This window comes from Sander vitreus, chromosome 4 (assembly GCF_031162955.1).
Source record: "Sander vitreus isolate 19-12246 chromosome 4, sanVit1, whole genome shotgun sequence".
Taxonomy (NCBI): Eukaryota; Metazoa; Chordata; class Actinopteri; order Perciformes; family Percidae; genus Sander; species Sander vitreus.
In genome coordinates this window covers 10,684,778-10,706,411 of record NC_135858.1, presented here as the reverse complement: position 1 = coordinate 10,706,411, position 21,634 = coordinate 10,684,778, and the positions used below count along the sequence as shown (strand labels likewise).

Sequence of the window (21,634 nt, the reverse complement as noted above, 5' to 3'; positions counted from 1 at the left end):
GTGTGTGTGTGTGTGTGTGTGTGTGTGTGTGTGTGTGTGTGTGTGTGTGTGTGTGTGTGTGTGTGTGTGTGTGTGGTTATTGGTAAGTGAAACATCTGTTTAGTCCCTTGACATCAGTTGAAGCCTCCAGTCTGATCTGATCTTCTCAGCCCTCTGTTCATACCCACACTCATGCACAGACACAAACTTGCCTTCAGTGCTCTTCTATTTAAAACTGTAATTAAAGAAATCATTCGGAAGATAAAAAAAAGTATGCTAAATATTTACAGCAGGTTCAGCTGGAGCAGAATTCCAGTGGGTTTGTAAGATTTAAAGTCAAAACTTGTTGAGTTTCCATGATCACATAGCAGAGCAGCAGACCCTCACTGAAGCCAACTTTCCCTCCTCTATACTGAGTATAATTCATATTTTTGTAGTAATGAACAATATGATAGGGCATGTTGTCAGTGTTGTTCTTGGATTCACTAAGGGGAAAAGAAAGGCTAGTAAATGTGTGAGTTTGTTCATTGTTCTTTTTTAAATCTACATTGCAGTTGAACATGGTGAGACAAAGGAAGGATGGTGACTCGTTGGAGCGAACAGATGGATCCAAACCTACATGGAAGGTCTTCCTGGCTGTGTGATTGTTTTTCTGCTCTGTGCTTCATCTAATGTCTGCCTATAGTGTTTGTCTGTCTGGCTGTCAGTCACTGTCTTTGCCTCTTTCTGTCTTTCTTCTGAAGATTAACACATCTACTCACACGCACATAACACGCAATAGTTTAATGGAGCTTAATGTACCATGAATCCTCTATGTAATTCTGATGAGATTCAAACTCTTGCTCTTTATTTGAGCCTTGTCCTATATGGTTTGAGGCCAGCCCTGCATCAACAAGCAAACATTATGTAACTGTGTCTGTGTCTGGGTCCATCCACAGGGAGTAACAAACCTCCCTGTGATTAAACTGCAGAGCCTGTTTGTATTTAAATGGAAATTGCCCTCCTCTGTTAGGGCTGGCAGCCGAGGAGGAGCAGCACAAGGTCCACTTACTTTGGCTCCTATTTCTTTGGTTCAAGGATAAAGAAAGCAATAAGAACAATCAATACAATAGTTTTAATAAAGAAAAAAAACAATAACTTATGTCACAGCTTAACCACAACCCTGGGAAAACTTGTCATTATCATTACTCGCCTAGGGCCTTCCAGGGCTTGGCTATATATATATATATATATATATATATATATATATGAATCTCCACAGATAAGTGTTCAGCTGCCAGGCTAGATAAGGTGAAATAGGCCTACCTGTTACCGGTCGCCACTCCGATCCGTCACTGGATCAGCTCGCTCTCGGTGTGCCGACATTGAGAGTTCATTTGTAGACATTTAAAGACGCGGACAATAACTTTAACACAACTTAATGGGGGAATAGGGGCTCTCCGTCGCAGCATTCAGAAACAACATCTCTTTCTGAAACTTTGAACCTCATCCCTCGCAGCTGCTCTCAATCTCCTTGTTGTAAACCTGCAGTCTCTGTGACTGGGTAAGCCCCACCTATAGGGTACCGTGACACTTTAACACACTTTTGACACATTAAGAAATGAGAAGATGAGTGAGGGAGATAAGATGAAAAGAGAATTGCATAGAGTATGAGTGTTAGGAGGAGTGTAGTTTAGACGTCTCAGAGTGTGAACTATGCAAACACACACTGTCGGGACATTTATCCAGGACACCCGCTGCCCTGCTGGCCACAATATTATCATGACCACATGTACTTTTTCATCAGGAACCCTAACCAAGACAATCTTAGGGCCATGTTGTACCTGATGTTTGCTATACATGGGGCTGTACAAGGCTATTTCCAAAGTCCTGGGAGTAAATCTAATGAGTTTATATGGCTAGACTATTATGCACAATTGCACAAATCGCCAGGTATGTTTTATTACACAGTGTTTCTGTGTATGTTTAAGGTATTCATGATCCGGCAAAATTGGAGCATGAGTGAGCGGAGGGAGTCCAACTAACTTTTGCTGCCCACTGTGTTGCCTGTCTGAATATGTGTCCCTGAAGGTTTATTTAATTAAGGCCCTGAAATTAACTGCACTTTGAGCAGTGAAGAGAAGAGAAACAACATCAAAACAACAACATGGCAGCCGAACCACACACATCCACCCTCGTATGCATAACACTCAACACTTTTAAATCTAGGTCATCCAACTTTATCGGTCCTACAACTCTCAAAACCCTCGGCCCATATGTGTGTCTCAGTCCTAAACTACATTTTATGTGAGAATGTGCATATATTGCCATTACTTTTGTTTGTCCACCTTACAGAGACTGCCCAACGGCTCCATAGACGCTCACGATGATGGCAGCCGGGTGTCCGAGCTTCAGGAGCTGCTGGATCGGACCAATAAGGAGCTGGCCCAGAGCTGTGAGCACTCTGCCACTCTCAACAGCCGCATGGCCGACCTCGAGGCAGAGCTTGCAAATGCACGGCGAGAACTGAGCCGCAACGAGGAGCTGTCAATCAAACAACAAAGGGAACAGAGAGAGGTGAGAGTAAAAGAAAGGTGCGAGTTACAAAAACCTTTTTAAGTAAAAAGCTAATAGAATTTCACATTCTGCTGTTTGGTGTGAAACAACATGGTTCTATAATAATACATTACTATATCATTTTAAAAAAAATACATGTCTGTTCCCATGCTATTGAGATTTATCAATCCTACGAATAAACTCTACATGAAAGCAGATAGCTAGGACTGACTGAACATGCATTATATTGTGTTGTGTCAATGTGTTTTAGACACCAACTATAGCACCTAGTGTACCAGCGACATACTAGATTATTTTGAAAGCAAAACATTTGCAAAAGGGTTTCCTAAAGCTGTTTACTGTAACTAGAGTTTATTGTTTGATGGTTAAGCAAAACCACTATTTACTGTAACTACTTTCCAGTATTATTCATTAGTACAGGTGTATTATTGTCTTAAATACTGGTGTAAAGTGAGGACAACACAGATGTGTAAGTAGTAACCACGTAGTCCTCTCACAAAGCTTCTTTAGTGATTGCTTCAGCTACTTGGCTTTTGCATTTTTGTCAATCATTTGATTTTTATGTGCTGTTGATGGACACTATTGACACACAATACAAAAATGGAAATGGATTAAAGAAGCTTCACCATGCACATTGTTGTAGGCTTGTCTCTCATGATTTTCTGTTGTTTTTGTGCCTCTGCATCCACAGAGAGAGGATATGGAGGAAAGGATAACAACATTAGAGAAACGCTACCTGGCTGCTCAGCGGGAGACCACACACATCCACGACCTCAACGACAAACTGGAGAATGAATTGGCCACCAAGGACTCGCTGCACAGACAGGTAACAACACTAGCCAGACAGAGTACCTGACTGGGATTTAAGCACAGTGTCTGAAAAACAACAGCAACACACTGAGCTGCTCCGTCACAAATCAGTTAATGAAACCTGACATAAAGACCTAAATCAATATCTATAAATGTGTTGTGTTATTATTTTTGCTGTTGTTGATGTTCAGGCTTCCTTGGATGTGTTGCAATCCTAATGTGTTGTTAAGTGGCACCACAAATGGCACATTTGTCTTGATGCAAGGTGACATGGGGGTTATGGATTCAGGCTAATGTGCTATCGCTTTCTCGCTTGCAACATTTTAATATTTCATGCTTCAACAATGTCATCCACAATAAAGCCAAAATAGTGACTAAATCAGAAAATCATTAGAAACATCCTACTCAAAGGTTCATGTGTAGTTCAGGGTAAATCTATGTTGAGCTCCACATGGGGGAATACCAGAAACATCCTCCATTTCTGCCCATGTGTCATGCCCTGCTACTGCTGGCTGCACTGCTGATTAAACCTCTCTTGTTATCACACTAATGTGTGTGTGTGTGTGTGTGTGTGTGTGTGTGTGTGTGTGTGTGTGTGTGTGTGTGCGTGCGTGCGTGCGTGCGTGCGTGTGTGTGTGTGTCAGAGCGAGGAGAAGGTGCGCCAGCTGCAGGAGATGCTGGAGATGGCAGAGCAGAGGCTGGCTCAGACCATGAGGAAGGCTGAGACACTGCCAGAGGTGGAGGCTGAACTGGCACAGAGAGTGGCAGCACTTTCCAAGGTAATACATTCTCTCTTACACACACACACACACACAGGTTTGTGGCACTATCCTTGTAATGGATGCCATAAATGCCTAACCTTTATCCTAACCATAACATAATTCTAACCCTAATCCTAAAACCAAGTCTTAACCCTCAAACAGACCTTTAACCTTGTGGGGTCCAGCATTTTGGCCCCACAAAGCTGTCGGGACCCCACAAGTATACTGGACTCCCGGTTTTTGGACCCCACAAATTTAGTTAAACAAGCCCACACACACACACACACACACACACACACACACACACACACACACACGCACACGCGTACACACACACCAACACAGAGCTGTGGAAAACATAGCTAAGGATGCAGGATTTTTACATACAAAGAAGCATATACACATTGAACACACTTACAGACCATATAGAGGCAGTTGTACTTACATGTAAGTGTCTCCCCCTGCAGGCTGAGGAGCGCCATGGCAACGTGGAGGAGCGGCTCAGACAGCTGGAGTCACAACTGGAGGAGAAGAACCAAGAGCTAGGAAGGGTGTGTGAGCATATGTGTGTGTGTGTGTGTGTGTGTGTGTGTGTGTGTGTGTGTGTGTGTGTGTGTGTGTGTGTGTGTGTGTGTGTGTGTGTGTGTGTGTGTGTGTGTGTGTGTGGGCTAATGCTTCACATTAGTTGGACGCCTTGACTCAGGGCTCTGTGCTCCCTCATGCATACACGTACATGCACGAACACACAGGACAGACACATATGAAAGAGCTCTCCATTTTCCCAGTGCATTGTTGCATGAATTTGAACCAAATCCACATATCTTGCTGCTACACAATCCCCCTCTATAAGACTGATTGGCTGCTATCTTTAGACTCTGAATAATTCACGCAACGCTAATTTCTCTCTCTATTCCTCTCTCTGTGTGCGATCTCATGACTATATTTAGTTAAGGGAGCTCTCTGAGGATGCAGATTTGTGTTTGTGTGTCTGTGTATATTTACTCTAATGGAATTACAGTAGAATATGTACTTAGGCACATCACTTCCCATTTAAGGGATGGTGTTTAACCATTTTTTCATTGTCATGTAAATGACTGTAATTAAATCATTCTGGCTGTGCGAGCCATTGTTGGCCAAGAGGACCTATATCTGGCAGCTGGTGATCTTGGGCTAAATACACACTTAAATCCATGCAGAGATGCTTGATTAGCTGCATAAATACACCCAAATAGAGTTTGTGTTAAAAGAGAAAATTTGATGATGTCATTCCCCCAACGTCTGGTTCTCTCTCCGCTCATCAGGCTCGTCAAAGAGAGAAAATGAATGAGGAACACAACAAACGTTTGTCTGACACCGTGGATCGTCTGCTCACTGAGTCCAATGAAAGACTGCAGCTCCATTTGAAAGAACGCATGGCTGCCCTGGAGGACAAGGCAAGGCCTGTACACATGCATTAATCTAAGCAGCAGATCATATTGCTGTTGTTATTGCCCCACAGAACAAATGAAAATGCAGTATAGCACATGTTCTACTCAGACTCACAGATTAGTTTTGACACGGTTCGATGATTTCTTCTGTCTAGAACTCCCTGATTCAGGACCTCGAGAACTGCCAGAAACAGCTTGAAGAATTCCATCACACCAGGGTACCAGGACTTGAATCAATCACCTTGAATGAATCAGTGAAAACTACAATTGTGTCCTCACTTCCAACTTATATTCTAAAGTGGAATGTAACTTAAGTATATTTACTCAAGTGCTGCACATATACAAAGTTTTGTGGTACTTGTACTTTACGTACTGTAAGTATTTCCAGTTGCTACTTTATACTTTTACTTTTTCACTCAATTACATGTTTTGACAGCTGTAGATAGCTGTTACTTTGCTCATTAAGATTGTGCATAAAACACAACGCAATCTATCTATCTAATCTGAATACATTGCCTATAATGCCCCTCTCTCCCTCAGGAACGGCTGATTGGCGAGATTGAGAAGTTAAGAAATGAGATTGACCACTTGAAACGCCGCAGTGGGGCGTTTGGAGATGGAACTCACCCTCGGTACACACAGACATACTGTACACCTCCTCTGCGCATGCTCTCTCATATACACATCCTCTAACATGGTGCTATATAATGTACATTATTAATGGAAAGCGTGTCATGTGTCTCAGGTCTCACCTGGGTAGCTCCAGCGACCTACGCTTCTCTGTGGTGGAGGGCCAAGATGGCCACTACAGCACAACAGTGATCAGGCGGGCACAGAAGGGCAGAATGTCAGCGCTACGAGACGACCCAAACAAGGTGTTAATGCTGTCTTTATCAAGCCAAAACAACCCCACAGTTCCTCACATACACATACATGCATACATAAACAGGATGGCCAACATGTCAATTATTCTTCTAACCACATACAGCTCCTTACCAGTGCTTTATTCCAGTTCATGTCTGCTTTGCTAATAAGTGTCAGTGCCTGGCTGCTGTATGAGGATCTTCATGCCTAACTTACCATTCTCTACTAACCTCTCTGTCTCTCTTTCACCTGCTGCCATGGACATGCTGTCTGATGTAAGTTCCCTGTTCATCCATTTCTTCTCATAACTTGCCACATACTTCCACAAGTGTCATATTGTATTTTTACATGTATGTGTTTAATCAGAATGTATGCAGTAAAGCACATTCTTCAGGTACATTTGTTCATGGTCAATGTATGTTGTATTTAACAGTGTCTACAGATGTTAAAGCTCATGTGTGTTTGTTGTGTCCAGGTGTTTGCTGTGTTTGAACAGGACTACCCATCTCTGCGTGGGAGCGTCAGCCACCTCCTCGGCAGCGACATCGAAGCAGAGTCAGACTTGGATGATGACGTTAGCTCGACCCTGCTTTCTCCCAGCGGCCAATCTGACGCTCAGACTCTCGCTCTGATGCTGCAGGAGCAGCTCGACGCTATCAATGAGGAGATAAGGTGCGAAGCACAAGCACATGCTGCTTCATAGTGTTAATGCAATGCATAAAGGCCAGACAGGATGCCCCACAACTGATAGTGGCATTAGATAGAAAGATGATAACATGTAGATAAGACTCTTCACTCTTTAGTTCTGTTTCTTGCTGAAGGAGGATGCTGGTTATTACAGTTTACAGTAAACAAGGTCCTCTTGTGACACCTCAGAATATGCTGCTAGGAAGTAGATGCAAAATAGATGCTGATTATGCTGCAAAGAAGCCAGACTCCCTCAAAGAAATAAAAAAACAATGTCTGTACTACTAATGGTATTTTTATAATGCAATATTTGCCAGGATTTTTGCATTATTACATTTTTCATATATTAGTTAATGATAAATAAATGATGATTATGTCCCAGAATACAAATAGTTTTCATTTCTCATTTGTTCTACAAGTTGGACTTCTAAGTAATTTTATTTTGAGCTTTGTAACTCCATATAAAGGTTGGAGTTTCATTCATTATTACCAAAATACAAAGGGTGTGTTGTTAATTAATTGATGGGATGTTCTGTGTTGAAAATAACTATGTATGTGTGCGTGTGCAGGATGATCCAGGTGGAGAGAGAGTCAGCAGACCTCCGATCCGACGAGATTGAGTCTCGCGTGAACAGCGGCAGCATGGACGGACTCAATGTGACACTTAGACCCCGGGCGCTACCCACCTCCGCCACCGCACAGTCCCTGGCATCATCCACCTCCCCGCCCAACAGTGGCCACTCCACACCTAAACACCACTCACGCAACGCTAGCCACCATCTAGGCATCATGACTCTGGTCAGAGAGCACACACGCTTTATTGTATATGCCATACTCTGTATGTTCATTGTAAACAGCTGTATCTGTAACTGTGTGTTGTTTTGTTTGATAGCCAAGTGACTTGAGGAAACACCGCAGGAAAGTAGCAGTAAGTTTTGCAAACACACCTAAAATGATACTGGTTTTGTGTCCGACTGTGGCTTTGTGACTGAGCGGAGTTGCTTTTGTGGCTCTTCTAGTCTCCAGTGGAAGTGGACAAAGCTACTATCAAGTGTGAGACATCACCTCCCTCGTCCCCCCGCAGTTTACGGCTAGAGACAAATTTTGCTCAGTTCACAGGCAGTCTAGAGGACGGCCGAGGGTAAACACACACACACACACACACACACACACACACAAACACACACAAACACACACACATACGTAGCACAGTACGATCAATCATTATCAATACAGGCTTCTGTCGGATTCTTTTACGGGTCCACTTCAACTGTCCAACAACAAGTTTTGAATATGGTAGTGGCTGAAATTGGATCTGAATTTTTCTCTTTGCTTTACACACACACAAAAACCATTGTTTACCTTGCTAATTCATAGTTGACAAAAATATACTAAAGATTTAAGCGTAACACAATTTTCTTTGTTTTAACTGTTTACAGCAAGCAGAAGAAAGGCATCAAGTCATCTATTGGCCGATTGTTTGGGAAGAAGGAGAAGGGTCGAATGGAGCAGACTGTAGGCAGGGAAGGACAGCCTCTACCAGCCTTAACAGGTACACTACAGACTACATAACATACCCCACACTCATGCAGACAGTGTGAGATTGTGTGTGATTTACAGAGATACAAATTAACTCTTTCGCTGTATTTCAGACTTTGAGATGGGCATTGGTGACACTATGACTCTGGGAAAACTGGGCACACAGGCTGAGAGGGACCGCAGGATGAAGAAAAAGTAAAAGCATAACTTCCATCTCTGAATTTGTGTGTTTTGTCTTGTTCTTGTTATGTTATGTTCACTAAACCGTTCTCTGGCAACTATCACTTCCTTGTGTCTTTTTTTGTCCATTTTTGATTCCCTTGTTAGACACGAGCTTCTGGAAGACGCCAGGAAAAGAGGCCTGCCATTTGCCCATTGGGACGGCCCTACTGTTGTCTCCTGGCTAGAGGTACTCCCCTAATCTACTTTTATATCTTCCCAACATACATTTTCACAAAACCTCCCTTTATCTTGCTGTCTTTATTTCAGGCTGCTATTACATCTAATACAATGATAAATAAAGTGACATACTAAAAGTGAAATACTAGACAGACCACCATGACAGCCTGATCTGCAGTCCCTTCCCCTTTTTATCTGACCTTTTATGGCGACAATGGTGGTAACGTACATATCTTCATGACTTTCACCAGCTGTGGGTGGGTATGCCAGCGTGGTATGTGGCAGCCTGTCGTGCCAACGTGAAGAGTGGCGCCATCATGTCAGCTCTGTCCGACACAGAGATTCAGAGGGAGATTGGCATCAGCAATCCTCTGCACCGACTCAAACTCCGCTTGGCCATCCAGGAGATGGTGTCCCTCACCAGCCCGTCTGCACCACTTACCTCCAGAACGGTAAAATAATACAACAAATACCCCTCCATGATCGCAAATGTGAATAAACGAACAGCAAATAAATAAATGAGTGCATGAACATACACAAAAATGTAATCCAGGATTGTGAATATAAACACATTGACCTACACAAAACACGCAAAACCTCCTCCACTGTTAGACTTAACCTTCACTCTGCACCCTGGGGTGATAACTTCCCACTCTATTTTGCTTTTTTGTTCTTCTGTTCAGACCATAGTACTGGTTTGACGTGTTCTTTTCACTGCCATGAATTGCATGGGGTTCTGTGGGAAAACGATAGTGCCACATATAGCTACAAGCTACCTGCCTGAAATACACTCCCTCCCTTGGCATCACTCAACACACTGTCTGTGTGTGTGTGTGTGTGTGTGTGTGTGTGTGTGTGTGTGTGTGAGTGTGTGTGTGTGTGCGTGTGTGTGTGCGTGTGCGCGCATGGGGGTCGGTACGTGTAAAAATATACACAAGTGCATTCTTGGGTGTGTTTTTGTGCATATATGCGTGCTTCCGTATGCATGTGTGTATGTGTGTGTTCGGGTGTGTTTTCGTCCTTTGAGCAGTCCTCCGGAAATGTGTGGGTGACTCATGAAGAGATGGAGAATCTGGCTTCCTCCACTAAAGCGGTCAGTACCATCTGGGTGCTCCCCTCCCTTTTCCTCCCACCCAACACTCTCACACTCACACTGTCCTCACTGTGACACACATATGTCATCCCCTGAAAGACCCCTTTATATACACACTACATCACACACTAATGCATTTTTGTGCTCGTGCTGGTATTTGTATGTGTATGTCGGATGTAACCTGTGACTCCATGAAAAGTTCGATGTGTAATAAAGGTCAACTGCAGAGTGAAAACTCAAACTTGTGTGTGTGTGCGTGCGTGCGGGCGTGCGGGCGTGCGTGCGTGCATGTGTGGGTGTGTGCATGTATTTCTGAATGTGCAATATGTGTGTCTTTAGTTATCCCCTGTCTCTCTGACCCTGTAAATTGTCTCTATCATGCTGCCACTCAGGACAATGAGGAGGGCAGCTGGGCACAGGTGAGGTCGCTGCACAAACCACGCTCTTCACTAACACATACACTCATCATGCGTGTATTTGAATAAGAGAAGGCAGCCAATTCACCTTCAATATTATGCTCTGTACACAGTAATTGGGAAAGTGGACACAGAGGTAGAGTAGGAAGACAGAATAGTTGGCATTTTGTATCATGTTGGATCATTTTTTAATGCTTTGGCACCACAAACTAAATTCTGTTTACCTCAGCTGAAAAATATGTTAGCAAGCAATGATGATTTTGTTTGCATTTGCTAGCAACATATTGCATCATCCCATATCTCAATTACCAAATTGTATCTGTGTTAAAGGACTTACATAGTCACAGCCCACAGGTGTTTTCACTTCTACCTGATTAGTGTGTACACACTGTGCTTGATTAGCATGTAATAAATGCCCTTTTCACTTTAATAGGACGTTTTCACAGCAGACATTTTGACCTCAACCCTGAAACCGAAGCAGCTAAATGGAATTCAGCCATCATTCACTTTATTGATTAAACCTGTTTTATCCTTTTCTGACATGACTACAGTACATGTCACCTGTGGGAAAAAAAGGCCTATTGGTGCATTGAGTTTGTCGACTTCTTGTAATTAAAGAAAAGGTAACGCCTGCACACTTACTTCATGCAACAAAAGATTTGATGTACTTTTTTAAATTGTGAATTGTGAATTGTTTTTGGGATGTTTTTTCATCCTGGATGTTTTTGAATAAACCACACCTGCCATCATATTGTAGAGCTTGTCAGTCAGTTGGTATGTATGATGTGTAAATATGGATGTGCTTTCCATTTATCAAACATTTTGACCTGATGAAGATCCAAGTAGGATCGAAACGTTGTCATTATTAACCCTTCTTGGCATGGAGTATGTGTGCAGGCGTTACCTTTTCGTTTTCTAATAGCCTTTCACCTACGTAATTACTCTCTTTCAACTTCTTGCAATTCCCAGCATAATTCTACCCAACATCAATCTGAGCAGAGGTCTAATCAGAGGGAATGACTAAAAACATAATTGTGGTTGTGCAAGGCCTTTCAAATTATGATGTGCTCAAATTGTGCTGTCCTGTACAGTAGAGCTGATGAAACCCCAAAAACATGTTTCAGCTCTTGAGATAGACAAAATGTTTATGTTTCTTACAGCACATATTTTGGCTTGTCGTTGCATGGAGAGCACAGGTGTATCTAATAAAATGACAATGTGCACAATACCAGGGTCATGGACCTGCTGTGAAAAAGGCATTTTGGTGTTACACTTGGTGCTACTCAATGTATATGCAAGAAATTTGAGGATAATTTTATTAATTTAGTTATACAAAATGGCAGATATTTTACCACTTGACTAGCTTTTGGCACCAAAGCATATTGTTTTTTCACATACAACAGTCCCTCATCCATGCATATGTACAGTATACAGTCCTGAAAACAGAGAGCACTCTCTCTTTTTCTGTTGCACAAGTTAGTAACATCATGTACTCCTCTCCCTGTAGACTCTGGCATATGGCGATATGAATCATGAGTGGATAGGGAACGAGTGGCTGCCCAGCCTCGGCCTGCCTCAGTACCGCTCCTACTTCATGGAGTGTCTGGTGGACGCTCGCATGCTGGACCACCTGACCAAGAAGGACCTGAGGAGCCACCTCAAGATGGTGGACAGCTTCCATAGGTCTGTGGCTATGGTGATCAGCTTAGCTGCTGTCTGATCAGCTTCCCCTTTCATCTGCTAACTGGGCACATTAGCAATGGAGATGAGAAGGCTAATGATGCAAATGTGCTTGTGCTTTTCTATGTTTGTGTGTGAGCTTGTTTGTTTTACGTTACGTGTGTGTGTGCGTGTGCGTGTGTGTGTGTGTGTGTGCGTGCATGCGTGTGTGTGCTTAGAATAGAATAGAATGCCTTTATTGTCATTGCATCATTAAAAATGTGCAACGAAATTCAGTTTGCTACTCCTGTAATGTGCCACTAGTTACACATTCTAAAAAACACATTCTCTCCACACATTCATTCATACATTTCACACAATAATAATAATCTATAAATGAAGTAGTTAAAAACTCCATTGAGAAATTCCACATTAAGAGAGCTTTCTATGTATGTTTACCAGGGCTAGTCTGCATTATGGGATTATGTGCTTGAAGAGACTCAATTATGACAGGAAAGACCTGGATCACCGGAGAGAGGACAGCCAACATGACATGAAAGGTACACTTTACACACACCCTGAGACATTCACAGTGACAAAAAAGCAAGCACACACACACATATGTTCAAACACTAGTGCACAAAATGGCACACATCCACACTCATCGGGCCAGAGTGGTGGCTTGAAGCGTCTGCGTTTGCGTACTTGCGTGGACAATGTTTCTGCCCTTAGACTGTCAAAACGCCAGCTGAAGCAGGCCTACAATCTTATAATCCAGAGCTCCACATACCAAGAGTAGTCCACACAAACACTTAGATCTAACCAACCCTCTTGCCCTTTTGACCTTGAGTTCTGCACATGAACTTGACTCAGCTGTCATATTAAATCAGAGTCCTGCCCTCATACACACACACACACACACACACACACACACACACACACGCACACACACCGCCTGTTCCAACTTGGAAAGCTGGCTGACAGCTGTGCTTTAAATGAACAAAGGGAGTGTGCCAGTGAGTTGACACCATGTGGCCATGCACATTATCTCTTTGTCTCTCTCTCTTTCTAGCTCACTTACTTAAAATTGAGTTGCTCTTATTTGCTGGTAATGATGTGCGCTGACACTTAACACACTAACATTGTGCGACAGTACCTCTAGTCTGAGCCACTCTCTTTTACTTTAGATGTGTTGGTGTGGACCAATGAGCAGGTGATCCATTGGGTCCTGTCCATTGGTTTGAGGGAGTATAGCAGCAACCTGTTGGAGAGCGGTGTCCACGGAGCGCTACTATCTCTGGACGAGACCTTCGATTACAGCAGCCTAGCCCTCATCCTGCAAATCCCTATGCAGAATACACAGGTGGTTATAGAGGAAAACACAACTGTTTACACTCAGCATGCAATGATCAAGCTGATCTGACTGGGAGGAATATATCAAGTGTTGTATGATCCAGCAATATGGTGGTGAATTATGAAATAAAATATATAAACCTGAGATTTGTACCAATAAGATTTATATATGAATATCCTAAACGCTTTCGTTCCAAGCACTGTAAGCCCAACAGTCACAGTTGTTAAGGTTTTTATGAGATTGGTTGATTTACTTTTTGGTGAAGTGGCGGTTTTTGTGCAGTCAGCATTTCCTTCTACTGCTGGCCACATGCTGCCAACATTTACTTCTGCCTCAGAGTCTATACAGTATCAGTTGTTCTCTGATCAAAAGGCCTCTGTTGTTCTCACTCAGAATTAACTTGAAAGAATATCCCAGTCACGGGCTTTATTTTAGATGTATTGCCCACAGTTCATATTTACAGGTAAACAAAAACACTTTTCCTGTTTATTAGAGGTATTTCAAGAGCTTTCTTTGACATTTTGCCATCCACTCCTGTTCATTTTTTACCCTGGTTGGCTAACCCACACCTTTACTGTGTTTCCTGCTCACAGAGGGTTGTGTGTGTTGTTTTTCAGGCACGGCAGGTTCTGGAGAGGGAGTTCAACAACCTGTTAGCCTTGGGGACCGACCGTCGACTAGAGGAGGTGACCTCTCAAGCAGCTGCTTTGATCAAAAACAAATTGTTGAAAAAAGGGCATATTGTCTGACCTCGCTTTTCTCCCTGTCACTTTAGAGTGGGGATGACAAGTCTTTTCGACGCTCTCCATCGTGGCGCAAGAGGTTTCGAGCACGTGAGGGAGGGGTTGGGCTGGGCATGATGGCGGGCTCCATGGAAACGCTGCCTGCTGGCTTCCGCATGCCCTCAATGTCCATGCCGCCCTCTGCTCATTTAATGCCCAAGAAACAGCTCCAGCCTGAAGGTGTGTTACAATACTAACCAAACTCCTCTACCTCAGCCTATTTACTTTTCTGTGTGCTTCTCTCTGCCTGTCCTGACTGACTAACTGCATGCTGTGTCCTCTCTGTCCTGCTGTGACCAAACCCCTCTGTCCCACGTCCGCTCAAGCTCCTCCACCGGCGACCCAGAGACTCGACCCCTCGGCCGTGCGGACCTATTCATGCTAACTTCTCTCTGCTTACTAACAGGAGTGCTAATGCTAACAGGTAAGTAACCATACCTGAAACTGCTGAACTTACAGCTCACTGTGCTTTTAACCAGCATTGGTCAGCTGCGTGGCATGTGGCAGGATTGTGGCACTAACTTTACAGTACCAGGCTAATGTATTGATGTGTGTGTCTGGCAGATTTGAGCCTTTTAGCTAGTAAACAATGTGAGTTTTAGCCTCTTCTTTTTGAAATCATTAATTTACACAACAGCATTTTGTACAACGATAATGACATTTCTCACTTTCCTCACTTTTTTTCTCTTCCAGTGCATTCTCATTACCTATATGGACACATGCTTGCGGCCTTTTGAGAGTGATATGCCAAATCTGGAGAGGGAGTCCTGGGTGCCACTTGGGAGTGATCTTCATCCCTTTGTGGCCCGGCCTCACCTCCCATCTTTCACCTCTCATCTCTCCTTCGGACACGTGCAATACAGAGGCCAACTCTGACCTTTGAACTCTTGAGAGTGCTCATTGGCTGCGCTCGCTGCTGTAAAGGAGACTCATCCCTGTCTCTCCCAGTTTACCCCAGTGCTCCCAGTAGCCTTGTTATTGTGGTGTTGTGCTCCTGCTCCCCTGGTCTCAGCTGTGGGTTCTTGTCCTGATTCTAATCTCTCAACATGGTCAAGTCCAAACCAATTTGTCAGTGTCATCATGTCCAAGGCAACACAATAGTTGGTTAGTGTAAAAAAGATTTAAAGGAATGGTGACAAGTCGTTGATTTGGACTTGGGGATGATGAATACTTACGTATAAATGGCAGATCCCACTGCACATTGCCCCCCTACCGGTTATGCAAGGTATTAATCATGTATTGTCTTTGTACATAAAATCGATGACTTATGTTTTTTATAGAAATATTATAATAATAATATAATATGTATATAATAATATGTATTTATTGGAAATACATATGGAAATGAATACAATATAATTGCTGTATGAAACCCAATGCCCTGTATTCGATAGTGACTGTTCTCTCTCTCTTTCTCTTTCTTTATCTCCGTGTCGGACCTTTGTGTGTCTTTTGCTGTATGCTGTAAGTGTGTGAATCATTAGTGGGAGGGTCTCACTAAGGAGGGGGTGTGTTTCTACAAGGACCCTTCATGGGTTCATGGGTCCAATTTCAGACTTCTTCAGACTCTCTTTGCCTCTTCTCCTGTTCTTTCCTTTTCCCTCCTTCTCTCTTGACACTATGTAGCTGTTACCTCTCCTCTTTTCGCCTCTCTCGCCTTCAGTATGACACTATGTAGCCTAGAATAGAGAGAGAATCCTTTAATATGAAGAGTGCGTGTGTGTGAGTGAGTGAACAAATGAGTCTCTCTGCTTGAGACTTTGTGTGTGCAAGGCCGACCCCAGCCGGGTGACCATGATTTTTCTCTGTGGATGGGTAGTGTGAACACTGTAGCTCCTCTTGTTGATTCCTTACTTTCTCTCAAATCAAACTGTAAACTGCTGCTCAACATCAGCCAATGATATACACGTAAAACTGCTCAATGTGAGGGACTCTTCTAATACTGTCCCGTCACCTCCCATTTAGTTGCCATGGAGACGTGCCAGTGAGCACTCAGTGCTCTCTGCTGACCAACTCTTCATCCAATGAGAACACAGCATATGGACCTGTAAAGTGCTGAATGGGTGTACAATTTTTTTTTAGAGTTTTTCCAAGGTGTCTAAAAGGTGTAATGTGCTATGTGGCAGCTATGAGTACTGTGTCTTTATTCCAGGTGTGAAACAATGCTGACAAATCAAGATTTTATTATTTGGCAATTCAAAAAAGTGAACTGTATTTATGACACTATATAGACATAAGTAAAGCTGTTTTTTTTTAAAGATTTTGGATGTTGTGTTCCTTTTGAGGTTAGACAGTGAAAATATCTCATTGGTAGTTAAAGACAATGACAGACAATGTATTGAAAATGGTCTTTATTGGAAGAATTGGACAGAAAATATCACTTTTCAGAACATCTACAATTACACAACAATCTTAATTATAAAAGTCAAAAATAAGTTAGCAAAAAATAAAAAATAAAATGGCAAAACCACTCTGTAGAAAAAGGGAACGTATTTACATCACTAGCATTCATAACCAGTTTAAATTAAGCAGATCTTGGTCAAAACTGCCATGGTACATATTGGCCCCACAAATAAACTCATGTTTTTTTAAGCATTAAAACACACACAAAAAGAATGAAAGGGAAAGGTTTCGAAAAGAGGAAAACTTAAATTAAGTAAGGAGAAAACCAGGCTTTGTCATTCCTCTGTGGCTCTATGAGACTGAATGCAAGCCTAACAGAGATCCAATCTAGTAACTAGGTGTTGGGTTCATGCAGTAAAGTCCTTGAATCTCTAGTTAGACTAAGCTACTATGGCTCTGACAGAAAGGCCTGGACCGCAGGATAAGGCAGGGAATAAAGGGAATAAGGCCTCATTGTGAACAGTAGGAATTCAGTTTGGCTAGCAGACCCATTGATCAGCAGAGTTACAATTCAAACAAATCACTATATTAAAATTTTAGCATAAGACACATAGATCAGTAGAGCTGAAAAATAAATTAAATTGGACCGATTATCAGCCTGCTTTGCCAATTGTCATTTTGTCTGTGGCTCTCTGTGCACATATGGGTCCGCTGTGTGGAGGGTCTATTTGGGAATGTCCACAGAAAAGGCCACAGCTCCGCCTGCTGCAGTGATGCCGTCCACGATGGAGGTCAGGGCACGCATGTTCCCCTGCTCTGGAGAGTCAGCAGCACTCAGGAGATCTGCAAAGAGACCCAGTCACACATTGAGTATCTGAGCGAGGGTGCACGGATCTGTTATTGCTGTCTAATGAGACTGTATGTGAACTGTACTCACCCTCACTGCTGTAGCTCTGTGTGCACTGCTCTGGAGTGCTGCTCCACTCTGGGCTACTGCAGCAGGTGCTGCCTGAACTGGGCTCACTTGACGACACCTGTTACCATGGAGATGCACACACAGAAGTTGCTGTCAGTCACTGTGTGTTATGACAGGGCATATCCCGCCCCACACAGAAACACAGCACACTACATTGCAGTGTAATACCACACACACCACCACCAATCCATCCTGTGATGTACATGATGAACAGTATCTCAACAAGAGAAGCAAGACTTTTCCATCAAAAAATACAGTTGCTTACAAAAGAGATCAAACCATTTGACAGAGACAGTCATTGGATTGATATACTGTATTTCGGTCTGTTATCATTGTCTCTTTGAACTTTCAAATAAGCAAAAAACTTCTAACTGTGAGACAATGACAGGAAGTGCATCTGTTCGTTTTATGTCTAAATACATAGATGGATACACCAGCTATTCCCCCAAACCTCAAAACTTAGCCACGGTGATCAATTCTGAAGCAGACTTTGAGGCGTATCAGTTCTTTAAAGTCACACATCGTCAAACATTTTAACATTGACCATTTTTCCAATTTCTGCCTATGTCGTGTATCTCTTCCTCTACTTGACATTTCATCTTTGTCTGAACATCTTCTGCCTCCCTGTTTGTTCTTTCTGTTTGCTTTTTGGCTCTGTTCTCAGTGTCGAATATGTGACCCTCTGCTGCTAATCATCCCTCCTCTGTCCTACTCACTCTGGGCTGGGCCTGGCTGGGTCGGTAGTGCAGTCCCTGCTGTCCCGTTTCAGTGTCCTGCTGGTTGAGGGAAGACACCAGGGCCTGCAGCCTTTCAATATACTGGATGGCGCTCCGCAAGATCTCCACCTTGGGCAGCCTCTGGTTTGGGTTCATCAGGGTGCTCCTCTTCAGAGCGTCAAAGGCCTCGTTTACCTTCTTCAGACGCCTCTTCTCCCTCATTGTGGCCGCTCTCCGACGGTCCATGGTAACCGTCTTCCTTTTGCACAGCTTACAAGCCCAGGGCAGGCACTGACCTGGGCAGTGGGGCTCGGAGTGAGGTGACAGGCTGGACGGAGAGGCTTTGTCCTCTGTTCCTGTCACTCCGACTCCAACACCCCCAGACAGACTCCCACACAAGCCCATCATGGAGTTCCTATCCTGGTAGGCAGATTGGTCATACCCCCCAGACAGGCGAGAGGGGAAGTAGCTGTCCCCTCCCTCGTAGAAGCGCTGGTCAGGGAAGAAGTACGGGTTGGTCTCGAAAAGCTCCATATTGGACAACGTTATGGTCTGAAAGGGGACAAAGATTCCTGCTTCCCCTGGAACTGCTCTACTGTATGTGGTGTTCGGTCCGGCGCCTGGAGCGTGTCTGTCGGAGTGTTTGTGTGTGTATGCCTGTCTTCGTCCCTGGCCTTAGTTTGTGATGAGTGGAAGATGTGTGGAGAACAACTGGTGTGGAGCAACTGTAGGCTGGCATTTAAACCCCTCTGCCTGCTGCAGGATCACAGGGTTAAATTTAGCACGAGCCCCTAGAAACCTGACACGACGTTTAGCTGTTGCTGCACATCTACACTTCACATCTCTGTTGGGCCCTGCTCTCCAGGGCTTTAAGGCCCTTTTGGACATGTGTGTGTGTGTGTGTGTGTGTGTGTGTGTGTGTGTGTGTGTGTGTGTGTGTGTGTGTGTGTGTGTGTGTGTGCCCTTGTGTGGGTTTGTGCACTTGTGTGTGTCTTTGAAGCCGGAATATGATCAAGTTGCAGTGGAAATGGGAGAGATAACCTGGGATCAAAGATGTCCGTCTTAATGAGCTAATCCCAGACTTGTGTCTCCCTCCATGACACCATACATAAAGTCCCCTTGCATGGGTCAGTCTGGAGACAGCTGTCACTTCTACTAGGAGCCAATGATAAGCAATGACAAGAAGTTGTGCCTTCCTGTTGGAAGGAAATGAGGCCGGAGATTGTTGTTTAGTCAAAACTAGGTCACAGATAAACGTGTACTCTGTTGTGACTGAAGGTTCAGAGTGATCAACTAGGTTGATAGGCCTACTAAATATGGAATACCTTGGGTAACATAAAAGCTCATGCCATTGTTGGGTCTTGGTTTTACGTGACCACATTCATATCTACTGACTTTCCTTCTAAGATGATTGCACAGGGTGATGTAAGTGACCTTCTGAGCTATACTGGACTCTGTTTCAGACAGGTCTGTGCAGGAATGGACAGAGTATAGTACAGTAGGTTGAGAACCAAGGCTGCCACTAAATCGAGGGACAATAATCAAACGACCATGCAGAGGTATGGCTTTCCTTGTCCTGACCTCTTCTAGTTAGTCGCAGTGTTAGCCTAGCCATCAGGTGTTAATCCTTTCAGGACATGTCTCGCATAATAGATCACCAGCTAATTCGGACTGGCTTCCGTTAACATGAACAAACAGCCAAAACACACACTTCTGTCAGCAGAGAAGTGACCTGGAATGACAGGCATAGTGTGAGATATGTTGCATCCCTATGTATCCTATTTCATTACCATAGGTTTATCACAGTAATACATACCTGGCAGGAAATGTTTGGGAGATCTGTTTTGTGGCCACACGACATAATATGTACTGGTGTCTGGTACATACCACTGCCAATGACATTTGTCACATGTTGTCCTTTTTCTTTCTCTGAATGTCTTTACTTTCATCTTCCTAACAGAGACTTCAAAATGCAAAAAAAAATCCTGCACCACAACATGACACCACACAAAATACAGTAAAAGATTATTAGATGAGTCAAAAATATAAGTAAATAGCATTCAATAAATGTAACTGTAGAAGAATTATAAAGCTATACACTTTTCTTTTAACCTCCAATCAGTTGGTAAAAGAAAATCTGATGTATTGAACTCTTTTTTTTTATCTTTCAAGACAAACTCAGAGTAATGGTATCTTGGACTGTTTTATCTCACACTCACAGCACATTGTTTTAAGAACATATCATTAAGCGCTTCACGGCAGACATGTTGGCATTTAGAAAAAGCGCAGGTGTAATTAATAACATTAATTACTAATTAACTAATTAATGCATGAAGCAGAGCTGTAATTATTGTAATTAATTACACCTGTCTTTTCCAGCTATTACAAGTTTAAATGTCTTCTGTGACAAATGCCTTTTACACACATCTGAATGGGACTCTAAATTGACTCTAATGGACTCTTAATTAGAGCTTTATTAAAAACCGGTGCGCAGGAAACCTAAATATATGTAAAAACACGCAAAAAGTGCTAACAAGCAAAACAAATATACAGCATGTTGTCTGCTACAGGTTCCTGGTTTCAGAGATTATGCTATAGGCCATTTGCAAGAAAAAGTCACTACATTTCTCAATTCACTATTCTCTACTTATATTCTACCTATTGTTATCTCATTCTGTACTTGTAAGATTTCTATGAGCCTCGTTCTTTGGATAGCCTCGCATTAAAGTTGGACATGGTGATCTACATGAGTCAGAACCCTTTACATTCTGCAATCAGTGGCGAGGAAGGTTTTTAACAAGTTGCCACTACAGTACTTATGTATATCCAGTACTTTACTTATTCTGTATTTATTGTCTTAATTTTAGGGTATTAACAATGAAGTTAAATTTGCAATTAAAACAAAAATAATGTGTTGTTTAAAATCTTTGCCTGTCAGCGGTGAGTGGAAGTATCCCGCTCAATGTAAGATGAATTGACTTGTTGGTACAGACAGAGGAACCCTCTGGTACTGGTTGCCAGGCAGTGGTCTGGCAGGACTGCCTGGTGGCTTATGGTCTAGTCCTGGGGCTTTGGGCTCGGGTTTGGGGTTGAGGCAGAGTACAGAGTCGAGGCTTGGCGCAGGGCTGCGATGGGCTGTCAGGTTAGTCTGTGATGGATATTCACTGATGGTGGAGCGAGTACAAAGACGTCTGTGTTGCTCTCAGGGGTACAGCAGGGAGGGGGGTCTGCAGTGTGTCAGAGTCACTCATAACCCTCTGTCATCGTAACCCA

At 43.2% G+C, this 21,634-nt stretch overlaps 2 protein-coding genes across 11 annotated transcripts in view; one reads left to right on the top strand and one right to left on the bottom strand.

Annotated features, from left to right (window-relative positions):
- Window positions 1-16,586, top strand: part of ppfia4 (PTPRF interacting protein alpha 4) — a 56,565-nt gene extending 39,979 nt beyond the window's left edge. For 3 of the 10 annotated variants that reach the window (XM_078248167.1, XM_078248173.1, XM_078248174.1), the window contains 26 exons: window positions 534-605; window positions 2,314-2,535; window positions 3,227-3,361; window positions 3,990-4,124; window positions 4,574-4,657; window positions 5,408-5,539; window positions 5,689-5,751; window positions 6,074-6,165; window positions 6,279-6,408; window positions 6,873-7,069; window positions 7,654-7,882; window positions 7,977-8,012; window positions 8,104-8,225; window positions 8,524-8,636; window positions 8,737-8,818; window positions 8,951-9,032; window positions 9,274-9,474; window positions 10,053-10,115; window positions 10,508-10,534; window positions 12,039-12,214; window positions 12,653-12,750; window positions 13,378-13,553; window positions 14,162-14,230; window positions 14,320-14,506; window positions 14,653-14,750; window positions 15,020-16,586. In XM_078248167.1, coding sequence (XP_078104293.1) covers window positions 534-605; window positions 2,314-2,535; window positions 3,227-3,361; window positions 3,990-4,124; window positions 4,574-4,657; window positions 5,408-5,539; window positions 5,689-5,751; window positions 6,074-6,165; window positions 6,279-6,408; window positions 6,873-7,069; window positions 7,654-7,882; window positions 7,977-8,012; window positions 8,104-8,225; window positions 8,524-8,636; window positions 8,737-8,818; window positions 8,951-9,032; window positions 9,274-9,474; window positions 10,053-10,115; window positions 10,508-10,534; window positions 12,039-12,214; window positions 12,653-12,750; window positions 13,378-13,553; window positions 14,162-14,230; window positions 14,320-14,506; window positions 14,653-14,711 — 2,982 coding nt within the window. In that variant the 3' untranslated portion in view covers window positions 14,712-14,750; window positions 15,020-16,586. The remainder of the gene's footprint in view (window positions 1-533; window positions 606-2,313; window positions 2,536-3,226; window positions 3,362-3,989; window positions 4,125-4,573; window positions 4,658-5,407; window positions 5,540-5,688; window positions 5,752-6,073; window positions 6,166-6,278; window positions 6,409-6,872; window positions 7,070-7,653; window positions 7,883-7,976; window positions 8,013-8,103; window positions 8,226-8,523; window positions 8,637-8,736; window positions 8,819-8,950; window positions 9,033-9,273; window positions 9,475-10,052; window positions 10,116-10,507; window positions 10,535-12,038; window positions 12,215-12,652; window positions 12,751-13,377; window positions 13,554-14,161; window positions 14,231-14,319; window positions 14,507-14,652; window positions 14,751-15,019) is intronic. The other 7 variants (XM_078248169.1, XM_078248175.1, XM_078248168.1 and 4 more) reach the window with 7 other exon arrangements.
- An 807-nt stretch (window positions 16,587-17,393) lies between these two features.
- myog (myogenin) lies at window positions 17,394-18,895 on the bottom strand. Its single transcript, XM_078248178.1, has 4 exons — window positions 18,362-18,895; window positions 17,829-17,837; window positions 17,607-17,703; window positions 17,394-17,512 (listed from the first exon to the last, which is right to left on the bottom strand). Exons 1-4 carry the CDS (start codon window positions 18,893-18,895, stop codon window positions 17,394-17,396), a joined length of 759 nt encoding a protein of 252 aa, XP_078104304.1.
- Window positions 18,896-21,634: the final 2,739 nt, after the last annotated feature.

What these genes read in the sequence shown, in the direction of transcription:
- myog (XM_078248178.1), bottom strand. Translation starts at nt 18,895, where the DNA reads ATGGAGCTTTTCGAGACCAACCCGTACTTCTTCCCTGACCAGCGCTTC. An exon ending in ACAGAGCTACAGCAGTGAGG is followed by an intron (nt 17,513 to 17,606) that starts GTGAGTACAGTT and finishes GTCTCTTTGCAG; the next exon opens with ATCTCCTGAGTGCTGCTGAC.